Source organism: Hemiscyllium ocellatum, chromosome 4 (genome assembly GCF_020745735.1).
Source record: "Hemiscyllium ocellatum isolate sHemOce1 chromosome 4, sHemOce1.pat.X.cur, whole genome shotgun sequence".
NCBI classification, from domain to species: Eukaryota; Metazoa; Chordata; class Chondrichthyes; order Orectolobiformes; family Hemiscylliidae; genus Hemiscyllium; species Hemiscyllium ocellatum.
In genome coordinates, this window is record NC_083404.1 from 11,781,100 (window position 1) to 11,807,208 (window position 26,109).

The 26,109-nt window shown below is 40.3% G+C and overlaps 1 protein-coding gene across 1 annotated transcript in view; it reads right to left on the reverse strand.

Annotated features, from left to right (window-relative positions):
- si:ch211-171b20.3 (uncharacterized) overlaps positions 1-26,109 on the reverse strand; it is a 149,904-nt gene that overhangs the window by 20,338 nt on the left and 103,457 nt on the right. Inside the window, exons 6-7 of the mRNA XM_060824127.1 lie at positions 15,382-15,486; positions 4,943-5,090 (exon numbers count right to left, since the gene is read on the reverse strand). Of these exons, the coding sequence (XP_060680110.1) occupies positions 4,943-5,090; positions 15,382-15,486 (253 nt within the window). The remainder of the gene's footprint in view (positions 1-4,942; positions 5,091-15,381; positions 15,487-26,109) is intronic.

A 26,109-nucleotide genomic window follows, 5' to 3' on the forward strand; every position in this document is an offset into this window, starting at 1 on the left:
AGAGCCAGGAGACCTGGGTTCAAGGCCCACCAGTTCCAGAGGTGGGTCATAATATCGCTGAACAGACTGATTAAAAATATCTACAATCATATGCATTAGAAAACATCTGTTCAGCAACAGGAAAGTTCAAGAAGTGCATACATAACAGCTACACAGCTAGCACAAGAACATGTAGATGAGATGTCTACTTCAGCTTGTGCAGATAAAAAGATCATCAATACACATCACTGCTTGACTAATTGCATATTACTTTCTTGCAACAAAACTCAATGGTTTCTGATGATGGGACATCAAGTCCACCCCGTTAGCTGAATGGCTCAACCTGAAGTGCAGTCACATGGCTGAAATAAAGACAGGAATGCTGGAGAGAGAAACAGAATGAACATTTCAAATCCATTATTGGCTCTTCTTCAGAATTCTGGAGTGTGTCTGTTTCAGATTTTCTAAGTTACATCATTTGCTTTTATTCAAGTGGCTAAAATCTCTACCTTGTTTGAATCATCTTTAATTATACAACTGTGTCTTTTGATTATCAGTCTTGTAACACCAGAACAGTAAACAGCTCCAGACTTAGCTAAATGCCTGCCTCTGGCCTCAACATCTTACAGAAGTCTGATTTCTGAAAACAAACTTGAGCTTTGCCTACGAAGTGAAACAATTCCCAACTTACTACTAATCAGCAATTTGATTTTGTCTGAATTCCTGTGAAAAGGACATCTACACAGAACTGAATGCCAACTGAAAGAACCTCAACTGGACACTGACTTACTGGATCCTCAAATTTACATGATATCTTTGACTGTAAGAAATTTAGAGTTTCTAAATTCTATCCCTTTCCTTTCTCTTTTTCTTTCTTGGATGCATATATGTAAGTGTGCATTATGAACCATTCTTCCGAGTTTTAAATGTAGTAGCAAACCCTACTTGTTTTAAACCAAAACAATTTGTTGTTGGATATAGAATAGAATAGAATTAGGTTTACCATCTCATGTACTCACATGAGCGCAGTGAAAAGTTTACAAAGTCACCACTTACAATGCCATCTTAGCTACAACAGTACCTAGATACACGATCTTAGGAATAAATTAGAAAAGTAAAGAAATAAAATGTTCAGCATTACAGTGCTTCAAGACATCAGATACAACATATCTAGGTGCAGGATCTTAGAAATAAATAAGAAATAAAATTTTAAATTCAAATTCACAAACAGGGTTTAGAGATACACACAACTGTCTATTTTGAAAGAGAAAAGAAAAATAAGGAAAGAAAATTAAAAACTCTATCTGCTACAGCTAGAACGTTAAATCAAAGCCTGAGAATTTGTGATGTAATTCATTTCTTGACTTTCTAATGCCTTTTTTTTGCTGTGCAAGAAACAAGTCAGGATTTTAGTGCGTGGATGAGTACAGCTCAGACAGCGGTCAAGAAGCAGAATGATTTCCAGGTCAAAGCAGTCCATTTGATTAACACCACATCCATATATTTGTTGTGGTTGACTGCATTATCGTGATGTGTGGTGCTGGAAAAGTACAGCAGGTTAGGCAGCATCCGAGGAGTAGGAGAATCGATGTTTCATCAGGACTTTTGCCTGAAACATTGATTCTCTTGTTTCTCGGTTGCTGCCTGACCTGTTGTACTTTTCCAGCACCACATTCTTGACTTTGATCTCCTGCATCTACAGTCCTCACTTTCTCATACACTGTCCGATAATGATGCAGACTGTTATAGACTAGGCCAGACCTATTCTTAAGCAGTCAACCTGGACCATAACTTTGTAATTTGTTTCGCTTAACAGTACAGTGAAAATTGCCTGGAGTAAGTTAGCTAGGTTGACGACCAGGTTTTAAAACAACAAAAGTTTGTTTGCAACATTACACAATGAAACACAACGAACAGAATAAAGAACTCCAGAGAACTCAGTCTACCCAAACTAGACTTAATTGTGCTGTTCCGAATATACACAACAGTCCCAATAAGCAAACCCCCCTAAAAAAAATGAATAGAACAAATGCTTACAGGTTGAAGTTAGAAGGGCAGAAGGATAGAGAGAGTTTCACAGCCTGTTTCCACACAGCTGAACTCCTAACTAGTTCTGGACCTGTTTAGCTAGAGAGCTGACTACTCCCCTTTCATTATACAGGTCACTTCTAAAACATGACCACTTTGGCCTGAAGCCTCATTTGTTTACATATAAACAAACGGCTGCTCAAAATCCTTTTTCATCTCTACCAAACTAATCACCTTGGAGCTGGGAGGGTTTTATTATCCTTCTGAGAAAAATCAAGGACACAGTATCCTTGAGTAAAGGAGCACCTTTCAGAAAAAAGGGAGCAGCTTTGTGACAAGATTGAGATGTGACGAAAAATGTCTCTCCAGTTGGCTACATCTTACCTACCCATCAATAATGTTATGGCGGCAGTTTGGTACTCATCACTCAATTACATGTAACATTGTTCTGCCCCTCTCATCTTTAATTTTGAAGTTCTCTTGTTCTCTCCCATCTTTGCAAGTATGGTAAAAGTTTTCTTACCAAGATTTCTTTGCTGCTTTCCATCTCTTAGCTTCTGCACCGACAAAATTCTCATCATTAGTTTTTTCACCCTCCATCTCAATATATCATGATATTTTCCCTGAGTTCATGACTTATTTGTCCTCCCAAACCTTTTCCTCAATGTAAACAACATATATTCACAGTCATTCTCATAACTCTGCCTCACTGCTCACATTGTATCAATCACAGATAAAGCCATCTCTGATCACTTACTAGAAACACTTTCCATCCACATCCATCTTCTAACTTTACATTCTTCTGGCCTTAGAAAGAAACCTTCCCCCAATTTGCCCACAACTTTACAGTGAAAACTACCTAGTCTGTGACTGCTGGAATGCGACATTTTGTCAGCTACAAATTTGATGCACAATGTAATTCTGCACCATCTAGTCCCAAATTAAACTAGTATTCTCTCCCATCTTAGCCATTCTCCTCATTCAGCTTTCATTTCCACTTGATTAAATCCAAGTGTGCAGATTTATACTGTGGACAATGGTTCAACACAAAGTCTATTAGATCAGAGTTTCATTGGTCTATAACTGCTCACTATTTCTTTATTAATTTAACGTGCAAAAATGACCTTTGGCTTTTTTTTCCTATTGCAAACTGTCATCTTAAATCCTTTCCTTCTGATTATTCCATCCTCAACTCCAACAATATGCGAGTGTGTTTAGGGTCAGCTGACTTTCATTTTATTAGCACCCATGCCCTAAATTCCTCAAAAGAATTCCTTGATGTTATTCCCACCCACATGTGTAACCATACTGATAAAACTCCATGCTTATTTCATTGTTTCCATAGCTCTTATCAAGATCACAAATTATATCCAATGTAACTGCTAATGACTGTGACTGCTCCTTCCTTGACCTCAATGACACTTTTCTTTTTCCTTTGAGATGCTTCTAAAACCAAACATTTTGAACAACTTTTTGGCCATTTGCCTTAGTAGTGCCTGTGTCACTTAAAATATGCTTTATAATACTCCTGTGAATTACCTTGGAACATTTTATTCCAGTAAAGATATTACATAAATGTAAGTTATTATTGGAATGGAGGAGGACAAAGAGATACAGAGGGATGAACCAAAGAAGAATTTGAAAACAAAAGGATAAGAATTTTAAAATCAAGGTTTTGCTTAATCAGGAGCCAATGCAGGACAGTCAGCGTAGTGTAATTAACAAATAGGGTTTGATGTGAGCGAGTACCCAGGCAGCAGATTTTTAGATAACCTCAAGATAATGCAAGGTGGAAGATGGAGGCCAACCAAATGTGCGTGATGTAATATTCAAGTTTAGAAGTGATGAATGGATGGATAAAGTTTTTAGTAAGATTGAGCTCAGGCAAAAGCAGAGTCAGATGATCATGCAAAAGCAAAATATTATGAATGCTGGACACCTGAAATGAAAAACAAAGTGCAAGACAATCTTAGTAGGACCAGCAGCATTTGTGGAGAAAGAAACAGAGTTAACATTTTGAGTCCAGTATGATTCTACTTCAGAACTGGTGTTGTCAGATGGTGTTGCAGCCATGGGACTAGGAGTCTTACTGATGGCATGAAGGTGAGACCATAAACTCAACTTCGTATCAAATATGAGATCGCAATTGAGAGCAGTTAGGTTCAACCTTTGACATTTGCCAGAGAGAGGGACTGAAGCAGTGTTTAGGCAACAAATTTAAGTCAGGGTCAGAAGATAATGTAAAGTTGAAGAATATTTTTGCTCATTTGATAATAACTATTAATGAACAATTAAACAGTTCAGAGATAGTGGAGGGGTCAAGTGAGATGGTATCAGCGTTAGTATATCTTTGCTATGTTTTTGAATGATGTTGCCAAGTGTAAGTATGTAGGTAAGAGGTAGTATGGGGCCAAAGAAATAATCTGGGGAGACAGGCATGAGATGTAATTTTGTGACAGCAGAAAACTAAACCACTACGAATTGTTCTTTCGTTAGAAAGCAGGTTAATAAACTAATTTAAAAAACACAAAATCCTATTAATGTTAATTTATACATGAATCAAATTCAAAACTGGGGATATTTTGCTAAACTTATATAAAACTTTTTTAGTACCACAGTTGTTGTTGTGTATTCTGTGTGCTGTTGTGGTTAAAGGATATAAGGAACGGAGAAGGTGTTAAAAAAAACTTAGAAAAATGATACCAGAATTACCTGGTAAAGTGAACAAATTGATGAATTTTTCTCTTCAAAACAGATGACCTACTATCATTCTTTCAATCTTGCAAGGCTTAATAGAAGAAAGAATGTTCCCAGTTGTGGGGAAGAGTAAAACTAAAGGTCAACAATATTAGATTGTCTCCTAGAAATCTAATTACAGTCAATAAAGTAGATTGAAGAAAAGGATTTTAAAGTATTTATTTATATCTGCTCTTACCTGAAAGCATGAGTTTCAGGTGCACCATCTGTAAATTCCTTGTGTGACTGCTGAACATTTTTAGTCTTACACCCCTGAATTCCATTTGCTTGAGTCACTGTTGGTATTTTAACGCTTTTGTCATTTCTTTTTAACTCAGAGGAAAGAACTGCAAATGAAAGGAAACATGCCTTTGTGTTTAAGAATCATTCATGACACATGAGTAATATAGATATTGATAACCTTGAAAATTGATCACAATTTTAACATATTGGACAAATGAGTACAATATGTAATTCTGCTCATTTGATTACTTTAGATATCAATAAAGAAAAGAAGAATGTGGGGGATGATGGTGGTACAGTGGCAGTTTCATTGGATTAATAATCTGGACATCAAGGTTAATGCCAAGGAAATTTGGGTTTAAATCTCACTATGGCAGCTGGTGGAATTTGGAATTCAATTAATAAATCTGCAATTGAAAGCTAATCTCAGTAATGATAACTATGATCATAGGCTATTATAAAATTCCCCTCTCGTTTACAAATTTCCTTGAAGGAAGACAATTTGCCATCTTAACCCTACACACAATTCCTGACACACAACAAATGATTGACTCTTACCTGCCTTCCGAAATGGCTCATTCAATTAACGGGAAATTAAGGACAAATAAAAGTGACCTCCACATCTAATGAAGGAACACAAAGATATGAATGTTTGAGTATAACCATTCCAACCTAAAGGGGGACGGAAGTACCCATTGAAGCATAGGGAATATTTCCACAGTCAGGATTAAGACAGCTTTTTAAAAAGATCTACAAATGCTAATTAATGTACTACAGTAAACCACAATTAGCATTACCATAATTTTTCAGTATCAATCACAAAAATGGAATTATTTCTTGAAAGCAAGATAGTGATTGGAGAAACATAAATAACTTTTTAAAATGCCAGTTCTGCACATTGTCTCATTTTCCTCAGAGTATGTTGCATTCATGGCTTTGTATATAGGCAATATATGCTGGTTAGCCAACGAAACCCATGCTCCGTGAGCGAATATATATAAAAAGAAAATCAAAACATGATGAACCTTACAAATTGGCTTCTGGATGCCAACCTGAAAAAATATGTCCAATGTTTAGTACCTTAAATGTAAAAATGGATAAAGGTGCATAGACCAGAGATTAAATTCCTGTCTCTTGTGAGATGATAGAACTCTATCCATCACCAGTTCGGATAGCCATAACTAAATAGAAGAAACCTCACTCTGATTGATCAGTCCTCAAGAATAAGATGAAATGGTGTTGACCTGTCTGACTTAACTAACAGTACACTTAGTCAGTTAGAGAAAAGTCACTCCGTTCCTATCACTGTTTAACAGCCATATAACCTTGAAGGTAAATTTACTCCCCTAAAATGATACCTGTACTTAATTGAACCTTACAACTCGATATGTTTTTGAACTTACATGAGGCAGACACAGATAAACTCTTCATATGGAGCATTGCAAGCAGCACAAATTTACAGTTAAATTGTTCAGAATATTGCAATTCTGATGTAAAGTGCATGATATGTATATATTAAGCTAACTTATTTTCAAGTTTCGATTTTGAACTAATGACCTGTGGGTTTTGGTCTGTAGTGATTGGAATCAGGTTGACCTCATTGACTACGAGGTCAATGATTGAAGTTGTTAATCTGGAACGATCAGGAAAGTCCTGGCTGACTGATATAAACAGGAGATTCAGGGTCTCCTCAGTTTAGGGGATTGACTCTTGTTGGGGTGATTACACTACTAGGGTGTTTAATGTAGGGCTAGGGAGGGTAATACTATTTCTGCAACAGACACTTCTAGTTCCAGCCCTGAAACGGTTAATAACAGCCATGCGGGCTGGTGCTGGTAACTGCATGACTACCTGTCTGGAGCTTGTAATTAATATACATTTTGTTAATTAAATCATGGAGCCTGTAACTACCAGCCAGTGTCAATTGTTCCATCGAAACTCATGATTGATAAAGAAACCTGTAACTGTCAGACAGTGTGAATTGCTCTATCGGAACTCAAAGTTAATAAAGGAACCGGTAACTGTCAGACAGTGTGAATTGCTCTATCGGAACTCATAGTTGATAAAAGTACCTGTTAATTTACTTACTGGAATTATTGATTAAATCTCGGAAAACGGCTAGCCTGTCAGACGCATAGTGATGAGAGTTGATTCTCTAAACAATGAACTATTGATTACGGGATCGGAACCGCTGGCCCCAGGACGTCTGTGCCATTGTCAAGCACAGCGGGAGCTGGACAGGCACCTCGATGCGGCCAATGGGAAGACGGATCCCCATCGCGCGCAGATGAACGGACCAATGAGGAAGGCGGACAAGGAAAATCTAACCGGAGACTCCAGGCAGCGCGAAGTATAACTATGACAAGTCCGAACGAGGGGGCAGAACGCCTTCTCCAACGAATGCATGCTTGAGAATTCGTTGTATCAGTTAAGATTCTGTGAATAAACGGCAGTCTGCGCCAAACTAAAGTTGCCAGTGTGGGTCTCTCCTTCCAAAAGAACACGCAAAGACGGGACCCCGCGGGTCCGTCTTAACACTCTATGCTGGCTGGTATTACAGTCAGTATGTTAATGTTGGTTTCTGCTTCACTTCTTTTTGGGGGGTACCTGAACTGGCTGAATTATTTAGCCAGTTTGTTAACTGGTATTCCTTTTAGTGAGGACTGATTGTTAAACTCCTGATGCACAGAATGTGTTTCAGGTGTAACTCAGTTCTCATTAGGGGATTGTTGTTTCACTGGCTGGTTACAGCCTGTGTGTTACTCTTTTCTCTTTTTACTCCTTTTTTTGAGAAAAGGACAATGTTACTTTTATGGTAGGGCTTAGGCCTTGGACTCTAGTTTTCTTTGCTTTTTGTATGTGTCTTCACTTATTATTGGTGATTGGACTGAGCCTTTGTAGAAGACATACATTCTACTAGAGGACCTGCTCCTGTGGAGAGGCCTAGCCCTGGGACTGGGCCTCTGAAGATTGAACACCTGTGTGTGTGCTGGGAGGTGAGCAGTTGCTGTATCCTGGAGTCTGGCAGCAGACCTTTCCTTCAGGAGTGGACCAAACTGCTGTGAGTTAACTGCACCTGTACAATGTACTGTTCCTGTGAGTGGGCCTGGTTTTCCAAGGCTGGGCTAGGACTCTGGAGACTAAACACCTGTGTGCTGTGGGGTGTGCATCTGTTGCCTTCAGGAGTGGACTCTGCCCTTGGTTGCGGACTCTGTTTTTAGTAACGGACTCTGCAGTTTGGAGCGGACTCCCTTCTGACCATGTATGTCGTATACTGGAGTGGACTCTTCCTGGCAATGGATTTTATATCTTGAAGACTCTTATGTATGGATTTGGACTGTGTACCAGAAAGGACTTGGGTTTTTTTATATATTGTGGTGTTTCCTGTATCTATCACCTGCACTGTCTTGTGTATCCCTGGGTCTGGCAGGCCTTGTCATGAGTTGGGAGGCTCATGCGTCGCCCTGAAAGCTGTCACCGAGAGCTGGAAGGTGGGTAGGCCATCCTGTGAACCTGAAGGTTGGTAGGCTGTCCTGAAAGCCAGAGGGTGGGTAGGCCACCCTGATGCCAGTCCCCCCGAGAGCCAGATGGTGAGTAGGCTGTTCTGAGCGCTGTCGTCCTGATAAGGGGTAATCGGGACGGGCTGTCCTAGAGGTGGTCAATAGGTGTCAGCTGCCGAGAGCCAGAAGGCGCGTAGGGGCGGCTGAGATCCGGAAGGCTTGTGGGCTACCCTACACGCTGTCGCCCCAGGGAAGGGGATGGGTTGCCCTAGAGGTGGTCGAAAGGTGTGCTGGGATAGCCCAATAGTTGGAGGCGCAACAGGGTGAGTGAGAGCCCAATGGTACGTAGGGGCAGACCGAGAGCCAGAAGGCAGGTAGCCGTCCTCAGCGCTGTCACCCCAGGCAGGTACTGGGGCAGGCTGCCCCAGAGGTGGTCGAAAGGTGATGAGGGTGGTTAGTGAAGCCGGAAGGTGGGTAGGCCATCCAAACCGCTGTCACCCTGGGTGGGCACCGGGGCGGGCTGTCCTAGAGGTGATCAAAAGGTGTGTGAGGGCAGACCGAGAACTGGAAGAGGCACGGGGTGGACTGAACTGGAAGGTGGGTAGGGGCGGGCTGCCTTAGAGTGGTCGAAAGGTGGGAGGGGTGGGGGCTTGCTGGGTCTGTATTGTCTGCACTTCTGTACGTAACCGTATTGTTTAATGTACAAATGTCATTGTCACTGTCTCGTTAAATGTGGAGCTGGGATTTGAGGGTTGTCCTCATCTCCCTGTAAAATGGTCAATGATAGGGTTTGGTGCTCCCAAACTAGGCCTATCTTTGCTGCTCCCCTCCCTTGTAAAATTGCTGTCTCTTTTACAGCTGTAAATGTTTATTGTAAACTATTTTGTAATTTTTTTAATAAAATAAAAAAATATAAACAGGAGATTCAGAGTATCCTCAGTTTAGGGGATTGACTCTATGCTGGCTGGTGTTATAGTCAATGTGTTACTGTTAGTTTCTGCTTCCCTTTTTTTTTGGAAGGGGGAAAACCTGATTCCTGAACTGGCTGAATTATTTAGCCAGTTTGCTAACTGGCATTCCCTTTAGTGAGGACTGATTGTTAAAATCCTGATGCACATGTGTTTAGATGAAACTCAGTTCTCATTTAGGGAATTATTGTTTCACTGGCTGGTTACAGCCTGTGTTACTTTTTTTTCTTCCTTTTTGAGAAAAGGACAATGTTAACTTTGTAGTAGGGCTTAGCTCTTGGACTCTAGTTTTCTTCCGTTTTTTGTATGTCTTCACTTTTTTTATTGGTGTTTGGACTAAGCCCTTGTGGAAGACACATTTTAACCAGTGGAGCTGTTCCTGTGGGGAGGCCTAGCCCTGGGACTGGGCCTCTGAACATTGAACACCTGTGTGTGTGTGCTGGAGGTGAGCACTTGCTGTATCCTGGAGTTTTTGGGAAGATCTTGCCTCCAGGAGTGGACCAAAAACCCCCTGTGAGTTAATTGCACCTTTAAAATGTACTGTTCCTGTGAGTGGCCCTGGCTCTCCAATGATGTGCCAGGACTCCATGGAGACTGAATACCTGTGTGCTGTGCATTTGTTGCCTTTGGGAGTGGACTCTGCAAGTTTGGAGTGGACTCCATTTTGGACAATGCACCTCAAAATGGAGTGGACTCCATTCCTGGGAATGGACTCTGTATTCTGAAGACTCTACATTTGGACCGTGTACCAGAAAGGACTTTTTTAGGCAACTAACTATATGGTGTGTGTTGGGTTATCACCTGCACTGTCCTGTGTCCCTGGATCTGGCAGGTCTTACTGGGAGCTGAAAGCTGTCCCCCTGAGAGCCGGAGGGTGGGTAGTTCATCCTGTGAACCTAAAGGTTGGTAGGCTGTCCTGAAAGCCAGAGGGTTGGTAGGCCACCCTAATGCCAGTCACCCTGAGAGCCGGATGGTGGGTCGGCTGTTCTGAGTGCTGTTGTCCTGCGAAGGGGTGATCTGGATGGGCTGTCCTAGAGGTGGTCGAAAGGTGTCTGAGCAGCCGAGAGCCAGAAGGCACATAGGGCAGGCTGAGAGCCCACAAGCCTTCTGGATACCCTGCATGCTGTCCCCCCAGGGAAGGGGGATGAGCTGTCCTAGAGGTGGCTGGAAGGTGTGCCAGGATAGCCCACTGGCTGGATGGTGCATCAGGATGAGAGCCCAATGGTATGTAGGGGCAGACTGAGAGCCAATAGACAATAGGTGCAGGATTAGGCCATTCAGCCCTTCAAGCCTGCACCGCCATTCAATATGATCATGGCTGATCATTCCTAACCAGTATCCGCTTCCTGCCTTATCTCCATGACCCTTGATTCCACTATCTTTGAGAAGGGTGTCTTGTTGTAACTTCTTTGTGTTGGGGTGGTTGCTTTTGTAGTTCAGGACTTGGTCTATGTGATGGCTTTCCTGTATACCTTTGTGAATTCTGTTTGGTGTTCTCTGTACCATCCCATCTAGGAATGGGAATTGGTTGTCCTTTTCTTCCCCTCTAGTGAATCTGATTCCTGTGTGTGGCATTGATCTAGCGTGTTCTGTGTTTTTAATGATTAGAAAGTTGTCGTCCACATATCTGACTCAGAATTTGGGTTGAATTTGTGGTAAGACTGCTTGTTTTAATCTTTGCATTAAGCTTCTGCTAGGAGTCCAGATATGGGTGAGCCCATGGGTGCCATTGATTTGTTCATATTTGGTAGTTGAATGTGAAGTGTTGAGGCACAGGTTCAGTAGTTTGGGTAGGCAGTCTTTCTTGATAAACAACAAGACAGTGAACCTATGTCCAGTAGGTTGGCTATTGTTTCTTTGGCTAGGGTTTTGTCAATAGTCATATGTGGACGACCCCTTTTTGTAATCATTAAAAACACAGAACACACCAGATCATCAATACCACACTCGCAGGAATCATTCACTAGAGGAAGAAAAAGACAACTAACTCCCATTCCTAGATGTGATGGTACAGAACACGAAACAGAATTCATCACAAAGGTGTACCGGAAAGCCACACAGACCAAGTCCTGAACTACAAAAGCAACCACCCCACCACGCACCAAAGACGTTGCATCAAGACAACTGCAATAGGAAGAACACCTCTACAATGGAATGAGGACAAGCCACAACCCAGAGGACTAGCCACTTTACCATACATCAAGAACATTTCTGAACTGACAGCCAGACTACTATGATAACCACTAGAACTCAGAACAGCACACACCAACAGCCACTCTCGGACAACTCACCAGGACAAAGGACCCGATACCCAGCCTGAGCAAAACCAACATAGTACAAAATCCCATGCAAGGGCTGCACAAAACACTACATAGGACAAACAGGAAGACAGCTAACAGTCCACATCCATGAACACCAACTAGCCATGAAATGACACTACCAGCTATCCTTAGTAGCCACACAGATGACCAGCAACATGAGTTTGACTGGGACAACACTATAGGTCAAGCCAAACAGAACAGCCAGGGAATTCCTAGAGGCATGGCACTCATCCACTGATTCAATCAAGCACATTGACCTGTACCCAATATACCAGCCACTGCAGCAGACAGCTGGAACTGATAACTGGAAGCAGCAGATTCAAACCACTATAAATGCTGGAGAAAAATCACAGAAGCACTTCACAGGAGGCTCCAAGCACTAAGGATGTCACCTAGACAGGACAAAACATCTGCAACACAAATTCCCAGCTCAGCAAACAGAACCACAACAATGAGCACCCAAGCTACAAATCTTTGCACATTCTTTGAATAGAAGGGACTGTTTGTTAACTGTCTTGTTGCTTGCTGGGTTTTATCACCTGCACTGTCTTGTGTATCCCTGCATCTAGCAGGCCTTACTGGGAGGGTGCATAGGCTCACCAGTCCACTTGAAGGTGGGTAAGACTGGCGTTGGGACAGCCACTCCAAGAGCCCGAAGGTGGGTAGGCCATTGAGTGGTGTCTGAAGGGGTAATCTGAATAGGTGATCCTAGAGGTGATCGGAAGGTCTGAGCAGCTGAGAGCCAGGTGCGTAGGGGCAGGCCAAGATCTGGAAGCCAGAAGTGGCATGTGAGGGTGTGAGAGATGGTACATAGCAACAGACTGAGCCCCTGAAGGGGGGTAGGCTGGCCAGAGTGCTGTCACCAATGGAAGGTACCAGGGCAGGCCGTCCTCAGTGGCCAGTAGATGACTGGACAGAGCTGGAATGGGGATAATGCAGACAGCAAGCTGGAAGGGGTCTGAGCAGGCTGCCTTAGAATCTAAGTTGGGAGAGATGGGTGGATTGCTTGGGGGTGGATTCTGTATTCTAAGCCCTTTTCAAAAATCTAATTTTTGCTGCTGTATTTGCTGCTGTTTTGTGATGACAAAATGGGACTTGAGGGTTGTTGTCATTTCAGTGAAAACTGGTTGAACAGTAGGGATTGGTGCCACTCCCTTTAAAATTTGCTGTTTTTCTGTTTATAGCTATTAATGTTGGTTTTTGTAAACTGTACGGTTTAATATAACTTTTTTTAAAAATCTGAGAATCTACTCAGTTGAGGTGACTGAGCTGGTAGGCCACAGCCAGTGTATTCTGCACAAATAAGTAAAGGGTGACTTAGTGACAGGCCATGCTGTCAACTGCTTCTAGTGTGACAAATAATTTTGAAGTGTGCTCATGTGTATCCTTCATAGGCAGAAGTATCAAAATAAATGTTCTGATATTATACAGCTAATTTGACATCAGATTCACTAAATTGTATCAAGCAGAACCAGTCAACATGCTCACTGGTTACTCTACATATAAAGTAGGTGCTGAGCTGCAAGATGTGCTCTGTGCTAGTGGTGTTTTAAAAAAATACCCAAGTTGTGGGTAAGGCAATTTTTCAAAGCCTTGTAATCGCTTTCCTTTTGTTCTAGATATGACTGCATCTAGTGAAGTGTTTTTCTACTGATTCCCATTAAATCAATTTCATTAGGGCTCCTAGATGCCACAGCTAGTCAAATACTACATTGAAGACCAAGGGCAATCACTATCATAAGTCTCATTCAACATTTTCTGCTTAAATTTGGACCAAGGCTGTAACAAGCTACAGGTGGGTGGCCCTGATGAAACCAAACTGTTATAATTGAGTAGTTTATTATGTGCCACTTGATTGCATAGTCAATGGAAAATTACATTTTTTGATACTTGAGTAGACAGATGGGACCTTTTAATTCCTTTGATTTTTGTTCTACTTTTAATAAGATTTACTTAAGGCAACTTTCTACATTGTGTCAATATCAGTGTGTAGTAGTAGGCCAGTTTAGTGAAGGACATGATAGACTTTGTACTACAACTGGTGTTGGGGCCCATAGCCTTTGCTTGTATCCAGTACTTTCGGCTATTTCTTTGGCATACAAATTTCATTGAGCTGTCTGCTTGGTATCACTGATAGTGGAACCCTTAGAAGGCCAAGAGGAATCCTCTATTTGGCATAAATTAAACAAAACTGTGGATATTGGAGATCAGAAACAAAAACAAATTGCTGGAGAAACTCTGTGGGATGAAAGAGTTAACATTGAGTCTGGTGCCCCTTCATGAGGACATCTATTTGGCACATCTAGTTGAGGTGTAGGTGCTTAGGTCTTTTTTGCACAGACATACTCATATGCACGATCAATGAAGATGGGGATGTTTTTGTAGGCTCTGCTCTTAAGTGCACACCACCATTCATGATTGGATGCAGCAGGACTGCAGAGTTTTGATTGGTTGTGGGATCACCTAGCTCTGTAATTACTGTATTTCTACGAATATTTTCCCCTTCCCTACAAAGGGGCACCGAAAGTCCGAGAAGGTGGTCCTCTGGCTGCAACTAGTGTTTTAATGGAAGGCCTTTGCCCTAGAAACTCAACACTGGGAAAGGTATATATCTGCATTCTGTTCCCAAACTGCCCTGAAGATTGGCAGCAGGAAAACATAAATTAAGATGGCTGAACTACCATCTAGATAGTTGCAAGTAATGGTAGTAATAATCCAACAGCAATTATGCAGATACTAGGAATCTAAAGTAAAAACACCAAATTTGATGATCACTAAACCGGTCAGACAGCATATGTGGACGGCACAGTAGTTAGCACTGTTGCCTCTTCAAACCAGGGATCTGGGTCCAATTCCAGCTTTGGGTGACTGAGTTTGCATGTTCTTTGTCCATGTAGGTTTCCTTCCACAGTCTAAAGAAGTGATGGGTATATGGATTGGCCATGCTAAATTGCCCTGTAGTGTTCTGGACTGTAGACGCTTGTGGGTTAACTATGGTAAATGTGGGGTCACAGTGAAAGGGCAAGATGCTCCTCTGAGCGTCAGTACAACCCCATGGTCTGAATAGCCTCTATCTGAACTGTAGCAATTCTATGAAAAAGTTAATTTCAATCAAGAACCTTTTTTCATTACAATTATAACAACAGACAAGTGATTCATAAAACAGCCTTACACCTGGGTTATGATTGTAGCTCTTTAAGCTAATTGATGAAAGCCTTCAGATTGTCACTTTCACAGAATCTTCCTCTTGTGTTCTCTTTTTTTCTAACCTACTGTTAGATATGCAGTGTGGTGGAAAAGAGATTTCACCTGGAAATTCCTTTTCAATTTCCTCAAGTTTAATTGCTTCCTGTCTCAGCTGCAGAATTTCCCAACCACTTCAACCTGTTTTGAGAAAAACAGCTGGATCATGTCAAGATACCAGATCAATGGCATTTTTTCAAGTCATTCATCACAATGTACATGCCGATCAGAGTTCACCTCCAGTCTGCCTTACAAAGATCCTCATCTGGGCCTCTGAGTACACACTTGAACCTGGTGTGGCCACCACTCTTGCTCACTGTGCTGACCCCAACACCATACTAGGATACAAGTTATATACAATACCAGTATTTGAGTCAGTGGCTGCCACTGTCAGATCAAATGACAGCACCTCATCTTCTGTACTGTGTTGAAGCTCCCTCTCTCTCCTTCTTTGGGTTGTCATTGTTCCTGAAGGTAGAAAAATCAAAAAGAGTGGAGTTGACAGTTGGAAAGAAAATGGTCTAATCAACAACATCTCTCTCAACAGCCTTGAAAACAAAGGTGAGTTGGGAGCTGAGGAGCATATAATGTTCTCGGGAATGCTGGATGATTCTGTTGCAGCCAACCCATGAGCTGAGGGTCATCTCCTCTGCAGCACTCAGAAAATTCAGCCTTCTTTGTACTTAACAGGTCTATTCCCTTCTAAGGTGCACCACCTCCTCTTGCTAAGAGCAGAGCAGAATGCCAAACATTGTCATAACTAATAGCTGGAATATGTGAAAGCAGTGAGATTTTTGTGTGGCTTACAGGATTTGTAAGTCTGAGGGTAAAGTATATCTGGCTGTTAGATATACATCCTGATACCAGGGACTGTGGCTAGTAAATGTGAATAAGCTGCAATGAGTAGCGTGAGTCTGGTGGATAAGAGCTGTCATTTCTTTTTGTTGTTTCACAGTATGTGGGGTTGCCAGCAAAGCCAGCATTTGTACCGCAACCCTAATTGCCCTCTAACAGCTGCAGTTTAGCTGGTGTAGGTATGCCTACAGTCAGGAAGGAAGATCCAAGATTTTGACCCACTAACTGTGAAGGAATGGTAATATAACTCCAGGTCAGGATGGTGTGTGCCTTGTATAAGAGTAGCTAAGGTGGTGGTGATCCTATGTAGCTACTGCCTTCCTCTTAAGTGGTGTAGATCAAGACTTTGGAAATTACTGTCGAAGGAGCATGGTGAGTTGCTGGAAGTGCATTCTGAATATGGCATATACTATTGTTTCTGTGCAACACTGCTGGAAGAAGCTAATGTTTAATGTAGTAGGTGGGGTGCCAATCAAGTGGGCTGCCTTGTCCTGAATGGTGTCTATCTTCTTGGAGTCTTTGCAGCCACAATAATTTTAGATATTTTCTAATCTGATTTTTCAGACATGTTATGCATTTCCGGATCCAAGCCTCCTGATTCAAAGGTACGGACATTATCACTATACCACAAGAATTAGGTTTTTGGTGACTCAAATTCCAAAGCACCAGTTTTGATAACCAAACTGATTACATGATTTTGAGGTAATGGAAACTGAAAGAACTGAATGCCGTCAACCGGAAACAAGAACAGAATTGCTGGAAGAGCTCAGCAGGTCTGACAGCATCTGTGAAGACAAATCAAAGTTAATCTTTCTGGTGTGGTGACCCTTCCATTAGATGAAGTTCTGATCCAGCATATTTGTCACTCTTCAATGGCATTATTTTCTACACTAACTTATTTTGCCTGTGTTAAGTTTTGTGCAATCCTGGCCCTGATTCAATACCAGCTTTCTTGATGAATGACTGCAGTATTGATTTCTTCCTTGACGGAAAATACTGGTACAAAGTAACTAATTTAAAAATCACAACACCAGGTTATAGTCCAACAGGTTTAATTGGAAGCACACTAGCTAGTTGGACCATAACCTGGTGCTGCAATTTTTAACTTTGTACACCCCAATCCAACACCGGCATCTCCGAATCAGTAACTATGTCCCTTTATTAGATATCAAGAGATCCGCATTGGCTGATCACCCTCCTTTTTTGTAATGTAATTTGTGAAAATGTTTTGACTAATTTTTCAATCCCTTACAATGTAGTTCAAAAGCACAAAGGAATACTTAAGTGTTTTTGTTTTTGCTTCTCTTTATCTTTTCCAAACACCAGAATCTGGGTTATTTTATGCATTTTTGGCTCTGAGCCTGTTCCATCAGTCAACAAGATGATCGTTGATCTAATTGTGGTCTCATCTCCATTTTCCTGTCTACACTGCATAATCCTTAACTATTTTTTCTATAGAACAGAACTTCATACACTAATCATCTAAATTATTATTCTCCTTTTTTCTTAAAAGGGAGATTTCTTATTCTTAAATGGCAATCCAACCCATCTAGTCAACTCAAGATCTTTGTGTTTCAATAAGATTACCTCTCATTCTTTTAAACTCCAAAGCAGAAAAGTGTAACCAGTTGAATCTTTCCTCAAACATTAAGGCCTTCACACAGAAATGAATCAAGTTAACCTTCTCTGAACTGTTTCTAAAACAATTATCTCTTCTCAAATGAGAGAGAATGAGTAATAATTAACTGGATTTTAATATGTCCTAGAACAAACCAGGTGGTAGTCATATTATTGTAAAAGCTATCCTAGAATATTTACCGTCAAGAAATTAACTTATCAAGTTAAAATATGTATCCCAATCTATAATGGCATTAGCCTGAAGCAGACAATACAAGAATGAAAGCTTCTGGGATTTTAATTGACAACACTTTTATAGCAGAAACGATCACCACTAATCCAGAAAAATTTTGTGCAGTTTGAAGGGACAAGAATGCATGCTAACCACAAAGGTGCAAAGACTGGCTACCTAATATAGTTCACATTACAACCTTCTCAGGAGGTTACTTCAGTATTTGTTTAGAAGTAATCTTATTAACTTATCATTTTAGATAGTAATCTCAATGTATGATAATCAGCAATACAGTTAATGCTAATTTACCGCAATACCCCTGAGCTGTTTTTAATGCCAGTTTTTAACATTTTTATGCTAGGTGACCTTGTATACAACATTTTGCTGCTTACGTTGAAGAATTATAAATTTATGCTTTTGATTGCCAGATGATTTGCAATGGATTAATTAAGTTATTCAGGAATATTGTAAGTGGAGATTTGTGGATGAAGTACAAATTCAAAGAACAGCCACGAAAACAGACCCTTCAGCACATCAAGCCTGTGCCGACACATGACAGTTCAGTTTCTAAACTGAAGACCCTTTACTTCTACATGGTACTATTCCCTTCCTATTTCTTCAATGTGGTTATTGTACCTGCTTCTGTCACCCTCTCTGACAGTACATTCTTGGCACAAATCACCCTCTATTCAATCTGAACTTGCTCATGCAAGTGAGTTACATGAACCAAATTTATATCTTATTCACAGGACTGGATTTAGAAAAGCAGAATCATCAAATTTTACAATGCAGGAGGAGGTCATTTGGTCCATTTTTGGGAGTTGTACCAGCTCCCAAAAGAGCTATTCCCATTCTCCAGCTCTATCTTGTAGCCCTTTGAATTCATCACTTTCAAATATATATCCCACTTTCATTTGAAATATCCTACAGCAGCAGGCTGCATCAGTTTCCTGGGAGAAGTTTTTCCTCATTTCATTTCGAGCTCTCTTGCTGATCTTGAAATTGTGACCTCAACATACCAACTCGTAGAAGCAGAATATCCTTCTTTACCCTGTCAAAATTGTTCATAATTCTGAACACCTTAATAAAGTCACCTCAATCTTTTTCAACAATTTTGGAATATTGTGCATAAATCACAAAAAGCAAGTATATAAATTCAGCAGGTAATACAGTGGGCAAATGGAATGTTGGTCCTATTTCAAAGGTTTGGTGGGACTATGAGAAGAAATTGAGTTGGTGGGGCCTGTACTCATTGGAATTTAGAAAACAAGAGGTGATCTTATTGATCCATACAAGATTCGTAGTGGACTTGACAGGATAGGTGCAGAAAGTTTGTTTCCCTTTGTGGGAGGATCTAGGCCCAGAGAGCACAACCTCATAGTAAGGGCTTGCACAGATAGGACAGACATGAAGAGAAATTTCATCTCTCAGAAGGAAGTGAATCTGTGGAATTTCTTTACTGCTGTAGATTTTTATTCAGTAAGGGAATCCAGCGTTATGGGGAAAAGGCAAGAAAGTGGATTTAAGAATTATCTGATCGGCCATGATATCATTGAATGGCAGAGCAGACTCGAAAGCTTGAAAGGCCTACTTCTGCTTCTGGAGTTGGTCACTTCATAGCACATTAGCATTTGTTTTATTATGCCCTTAGGAATAAGACTGTAAACAAGTACTTCCACTGTTTGCAATTAAGTTTGCAGCCATTTATCTACTAAAATCTCTCAGTCATACAGCACAGAAAAAGACCCTTCAGTCTAAACAGTCCATACCAAACATAATCCCAAACTATGGATTGGAGGTGGTTTGAGATATGCGTAAGTGCAGAAACTGGGGAAAAAGCAGAAAGAACTCCATTGTATCACCAGTGGACTAGCAACAACCTATGATCAGCTAAGATGGTGGCCACTAAAACTATTGCAAGTCAGAGCCAAGATAACCCTAAGTGAACTGGAAGAAACTTGAAAAGCTGTTAAAAGATTCAGATGCAAAATGACAAAAAAAATTTCAACACTCAGATTTCTCATCTGAATGTGTTTTGTTATAACATGCCAAATTGTATTTACTGGATCGCAATATTTCACAATCCATTGCTGGAGGCAATGAAGGTTTCCACAGACTGAACACATCTGGTCTGTCTGACAAGCATCTGAAATATCCAGATAAAACAATCAAATTATGACTGAAGCTCAATTTCGGAATATATAGTCGAGGATGCTTGTCTTTCAGACAACAGCAAATGGAGACCATTGACCTATTCATAAATAGATGCAAAAAGATAAAGGGGCATCATGGTGGGTTCACCGCAGCTGAGCTAGCTGCCAGAATAATCGAGTTCACAATAGTACCTACTGTAATGAAGTGTTCAAGCAAGACATGTCCAACCAATTCAAAAGCTACACCATGGAAGAATACTGCAAAGTAAACATAAACATGAAGCCATCCTGATAGATAGAGTTCAGAGGCTATATGTAATTTGTCTAGTAGTAGCATAATAGCCAATATAGGCGACCCTGGTAAGCACAGCAGGCAGCCTCATACATACACGCAAACAATGCACAGCTTTTAAAATAATATGCAAGGTTTGCACCACAGGAAGACACTGAAAAGCCCAATTCTGAAAACAAAGACCAGAACAAATGGTTCAACATCATAAGAAGCCTCATCTAAAAGCCAGCCAGGTACAGCAATCCAAGTAACCAAGAGCACATACCTAACAACATCATGACAGGATCCATAAAATGTCTAGTTACCCCAGATATTACTGAAATGACCAGAGCTTCAACACTTACAGTGTTCGGATATGCAGCACACCTGAACAAAGAACATTCATAAAGTGATAATGAACAGAAGCCTTTCCCATCAACCAGATCAAAAAAATATTTTTAATCAAACCTACTGGAGGTGTGGTGATACACCATTGTGGCAGTTAGGACATGAACCTGGACCCTCTAACCCAGAGTCCACTACACTGTGCCACAAAACCCTTAGCCATCTAGATTACATGCACACAAATGAAGGATCGAGATAATGCAAACATCCTTTCACTTCACCCATTCAAGTTTCGCTACAAAAACTCACCCTGAACATCCCAAATACTTTACTTGGACACCACAGTTCCAGTGTTGTAGGCCTACCACAGCCTGAGATCTAACTCTGGTTGCCAGCCACAGCATCCACATCACAACGATGAAGGCAACAGATGAAAAGGAACACCTTTGAAAACACTGTGCTTGCATTTGAGGCAGATCACCTAACTCAACAACAGAATATCAGCCAATTGGAGACATGACACTTTTGAACTGAACACCTATACCCATTTTGAACTTATAAACAGCGCACTGTTAAGTCAATGCAGAATTGTTATTCAGCAACAAAACAGATACTAAATCAGAACAATACTAAAAATATGAATATTGAACGATCCATTTGTGAACAGAATAATTTTAATAATAATTCTGAGGATTTAGAACAGCAAAGGGACACCAAAAAGTTTATAGGGGAAAAAAATTCAACATGAGGTAAACTAGCCAGAAATGCAAAAGTGCACTAAGAGATTTTGCAAAAGGAAGGAAACGCATAGCTAAAGTGAATGTTCGTCCCTTTGAAGCAGAGACAAGAAATTATCATGAGGACAATAATAAAGACACTGAACAAACATTTTGTGTCTGTTTTCGAGGTAAAGTCATAATTTACAAATTAGAAATAGAGGATGACTTATGGGCTGATGAAAGAGCAGATATTAAGGTAATTGATAGCAACAAACAGAAAGTGCTAAAAACAACTCAAGGGACTAAAATCAGACAAATACCCAGACTAATGGCCTAAAGCCTACAGTTCTAAAAGAGTAAGCTGGAGTGATAGCAGAAGTGCATGATTTTCCAAAGTTCCAAAGATTCTGGAAAAGTCTGAGCAGATTGGAAATTAACAAATGTACACCAGTAGCTCAAGAGAAAGATAGGAAATAGAGAACAAGAAGCTGCACATCAGCAAAGTTCCAGAATATATTATTCAAGAAGTTTCACCAAGGCACTTAGGAAAACATATTATGATTAGAACAAGTCAACATGATTTTACAAACGAAAAATCATGTTTTACAAATTTATCTTTCAAGATGTAACTAGTAAGGTAGATAAACTAATATACTTGGATTTCAAAGAGGTATTTGATAAGATACCAAAACGTTATTACAAATGACAGAAGCTAATGGATTGAGGTGAAGTATTAGTATGGGTAGAGGATTGGTTAAGACAGTAAGCATGGAGCAGGAATAAGTGGGGTATTTTGGCAGACTGTGACTACTGGAGGATCACAAGCATCAGTGCTGGTCATCAGCTATTAACAATCTATATTAACGACTTTGACAAAGAGACAGAGCAAAGTATTTTAATGGTACAAAGCGAAGTGAGAATACAAACTATGAGAACAACACAAACAGGCTGTAAGGATATATAGATAGATTAGGTATATCAAAAACAAGATACGAGATGGAGCATGATGTGGGGATTGCAAGATTATTTGCTTTACTTTCAAGAATTAAAAAGCAGAATACTTTTTTTAAAAGGCTTGAAATTTGTAACAACAAAGTGCAGGAGAAACTCAACAGGCTTGGCAATGGAGAGAGAAACAGAGATAATGTTTTGAGTGCAAAGCAATACTTCTTTGGAAATTCTTAACTGTTGATATTAAGAGACACATGGGTGTACTTATACAAGGAACACAAAAAGTTAACGAAAAGGTACAGTGAGAAGTTAGCAGAGCACATGGCATGTAGTTCTTAACTGCCAGAATAGGAATTAAGGTGAGCTTGCTTTAAATGTGTGGAGCTTTAGAGAGACCTCAACTGGAATACTGTGTGCAATTTCAGGCTCCAGATTTATGGAAGGATATGCTTCTAATGGGGAGATACAGTGAACTGGAGAAGTCCCTAGGACAATATTATCCTAAAATGAGACTTTGAGTAAATTGAGTCTGTATTCTCTACAATTTAGAGGAATAAGATGATCTCATTGAAACATTCAAGATTGTGAAGGGGCATGATAGGATAGATACTGACATACCTCTTCTAAATGGGAAATGCATAGTAACAGTTTCAGACTAAGGGATTTATAACCGAGATGAGGAGAAACATCCTCATTTAAGAGGGTGTGAATCTTAGGAATTCTCTGTTGAAATTTGTGGATGCAAATTATTCAACAGATGTCTGGTTTCTCAGGTCATCACTGGACATGGAGAAAGTAAAGTTGAAGCCCAAAAGCGGACATGATCATATCGAATTACAAAGCAGGCTAGCTGGGTGTATGGTTTTCTACTTCTTCTATTTGTTTTTGTGACAGCTATCTACATCATTCAGTCTCCTTAGATGCTAACATATATTCAATGTTTTCTTGATTTTACTCATTATGCTCATTGTTAGCTCACGCTAATGTCATTTTTTTCCAGTTAATCATCTCCTGTTTTCCATGTAAGCACTTCACAAATTATACTATTTTTGCGGTATATGTATACATTTTCCTCTCTCCCATCCCCTTTTGCTTTCTGGTTTAAATGTTTTAATAGCCTTTAGTTTTGGCAAATGATCTTCCTGAAATGTTAACTTTCCTGTTCTCCCCACAAATAATATGTGACATAGAGTCATAATCTCATACAGCATGGAATCAGATCCTTCAATCCAACCAGTCCACGCTGACCATGTTCCCAAACTAAATTAGTTCAGATTCCTGTGCTTAGCCTGCATCTCTCCAAATCTTTCCTATTCATGAAATTATTCAAACGTCTTTTAAACATTGTAAGTGTACCTGCATCCACTTTTTTTGAGAATTCATTCCATACATAAACCACTGTGTAAAAAAGTTGTCCATGTTCTTTTTTAAATCTTTGTCCTCTTAGCTTAAAAATATGCCATGGTTTTGAAGTCTCCACTCTAGAGTAAAGGCAGTTGTCAATCACCTTATCTATGCCCCTCATGATTTTATAAACCTCAGTTAGGTCACCCTTCAATCTCCTACGCTCCATTGACATCAATTTCTAATTTCATTTTTAAAAGCACAAGCTTTTGAATCATTTCACTTTTCAATTCAAGCAGTTGGGCCATATTGAATAGTTAAACTGTGGCATTAATATTTTCCTTCAATTGTGTATGGTTGTGATTAATTGTGCTTTTTTTGATAAATGCTGCCATCTGCTGTTGAGACAAGTGGCAAAACATACCAAGAAAGAGAATAAAACAGCCCACACATTTAGGTGTGCTATTACACATTATATAAGCTCCTGATTATATCATGACGGAATGGTATTTCATTATCAGAAAGGAAAATCATGGTACTGTCTGATTATATTTTCTACAAATGAATTGGTGTGTACTTCAACAGTTTAGTCACTTATTGTCTGTTAATTTATATCCTTCAGCATTGAATCTTCTCCATCTTTATTCATTCTGAACAACAATGCAGTTTTATTCAAAAATGCTCTCAAGATTTAATGTCTTCTCATCTGCAGGAACCACATTTTCCCTTATTATTCCTTCTTCTAATATGGAATTCTTAAATGATACTTCCACAGTACCAAAGTTCATCTATTTTAGTAGTATACCTAGTCAATTTTAGAAAGAGATTTTATATAAGTTCAGTAGGGAAAAGCCTGGTAAATATCTACAAGCTGGAAAACCACACGTCAAAAAAATTAGAACTCACAACGTAATTTGTGTTTCTTGGATCAAGTCAGAATAAAAGGGTTACAGGCATAAAACAGCAGGTGAGCTTATTTAACTAAGAACTGGAGATATGACTGATACTATTTCAGTAAAAGATCTGTTATTCGTGCGGTTTCAAATACTTAATGAAAGCTTTGTAATTACAAGGTAATTAATTGGCACTACTACCTGGGTGAAAGTGTGTTGCTGGTCAAAGCACAGCAGGCCAGGCAGCATCTCAGGAATAGAGCCTGCTGTGCTTTGACCAGCAACACACTTTCAGCTGTGATCTCCAGCATCTGCAGATCTCATTTTTTACTACTACCTGGGAGCAGGCTGTGTGTGCAATATTGTCATGGAGATGTGCAGAGCTCAATGAAACTCTGTTTTTAGTTTATCTTTGTCAATCCAATTAGCGCACAACCAGCATTCAAGTCTAGGTGATACTTGGAAAAGCATCTAAGAGGTGTGACAGCTTATGTAACTTTTGGTTCCTTGGGTTGCAAGATGCCCAAAGTGGTATTTGGAAAAGCAATTAAAATATTGTGTCAGCTGTAGGTCTCATGTAGCTTCTATTTACTGGGAAGTTGTGAGAAAAAGCCAGATATATGCCTAAAGTAGACTACAGTCAAAGAGTCATACAGATGTACAGCATGGAAACAGACCCTTCGGTCCAACCCGTCCATGCCGACCAGATATCCCAACCCAATCTAGTCCCACCTGCCAGCACCCAGCCCATATCTCTCCAAACCCTTCCTATTCATATATCCATCCAAATGTCTCTTAAACGTTGCAATTGCACCAGCCTCCACCACATCCTCTGGCAGCTCATTCCATACACATACCACCCTCTGCGTGAAAAAGCTGCCCCTTAGGTCTCTTTTATATCTTTCCCCTCTCACCCTAAACCTATGCCCTCTAGTTCTGGACTCCCCGATCCCAGGGAAAAGACTTTGTCTATTTATCCTATCCATGCCTCTCATAATTTTGTAAACCTCTGTAAGGTCACCCCTCAGCTTCTGACGCTCCAGGGAAAACAACCCCAGCATGTTCAGCCAGTTCTGTATCCAAATGACTAGTTCTCCCTGTATTCCATGAGATCTAATCTTGCTAATCAGTCTCCCACGGGGAACCTTGTCAAACGCCTTACTGAAGTCCATATAGATCACATCTACTGCTCTGCCCTCATCAATCTTCTTCGTTACTTCATCAAAAAACTCAATCAAGTTGTGAGACATAATTTCCCATGCACAAAGCCATGCTGACTATCCCGAATCAGTCCTTGCCTTTCCAAATACATGTACATCCAACAACTTGTCCACCACCGAGGTCAGGCTCACCAGTTTATAGTTCCCTGGCTTGTCTTTACCGCCCTTCTTAAACAGTGGCACCACGTTAGCCAACCTCCAGTCTTACGGTACCTCACCTGTGACTATCGATGATACAAATATCTCAGCAAGAGGCCCAGCAATCACTTCTCTAGCTTCCCACAGAGTTCTCGGGTACACCTAATCAGGTCCTGGGGATTTAGCAACTTTTAACCATTTCAAGACATCCAACACTTCCTCCTTTGTAATCTGGACATTTTGCAAGATGTCACCATCTATTCCCCTACAGTCTACATCCTCCATATCGTTTTCCACAGTAAATACTTATGCAAAATATTCATTTAGTATCTCCCCCATTTTCTGTGGCTCCA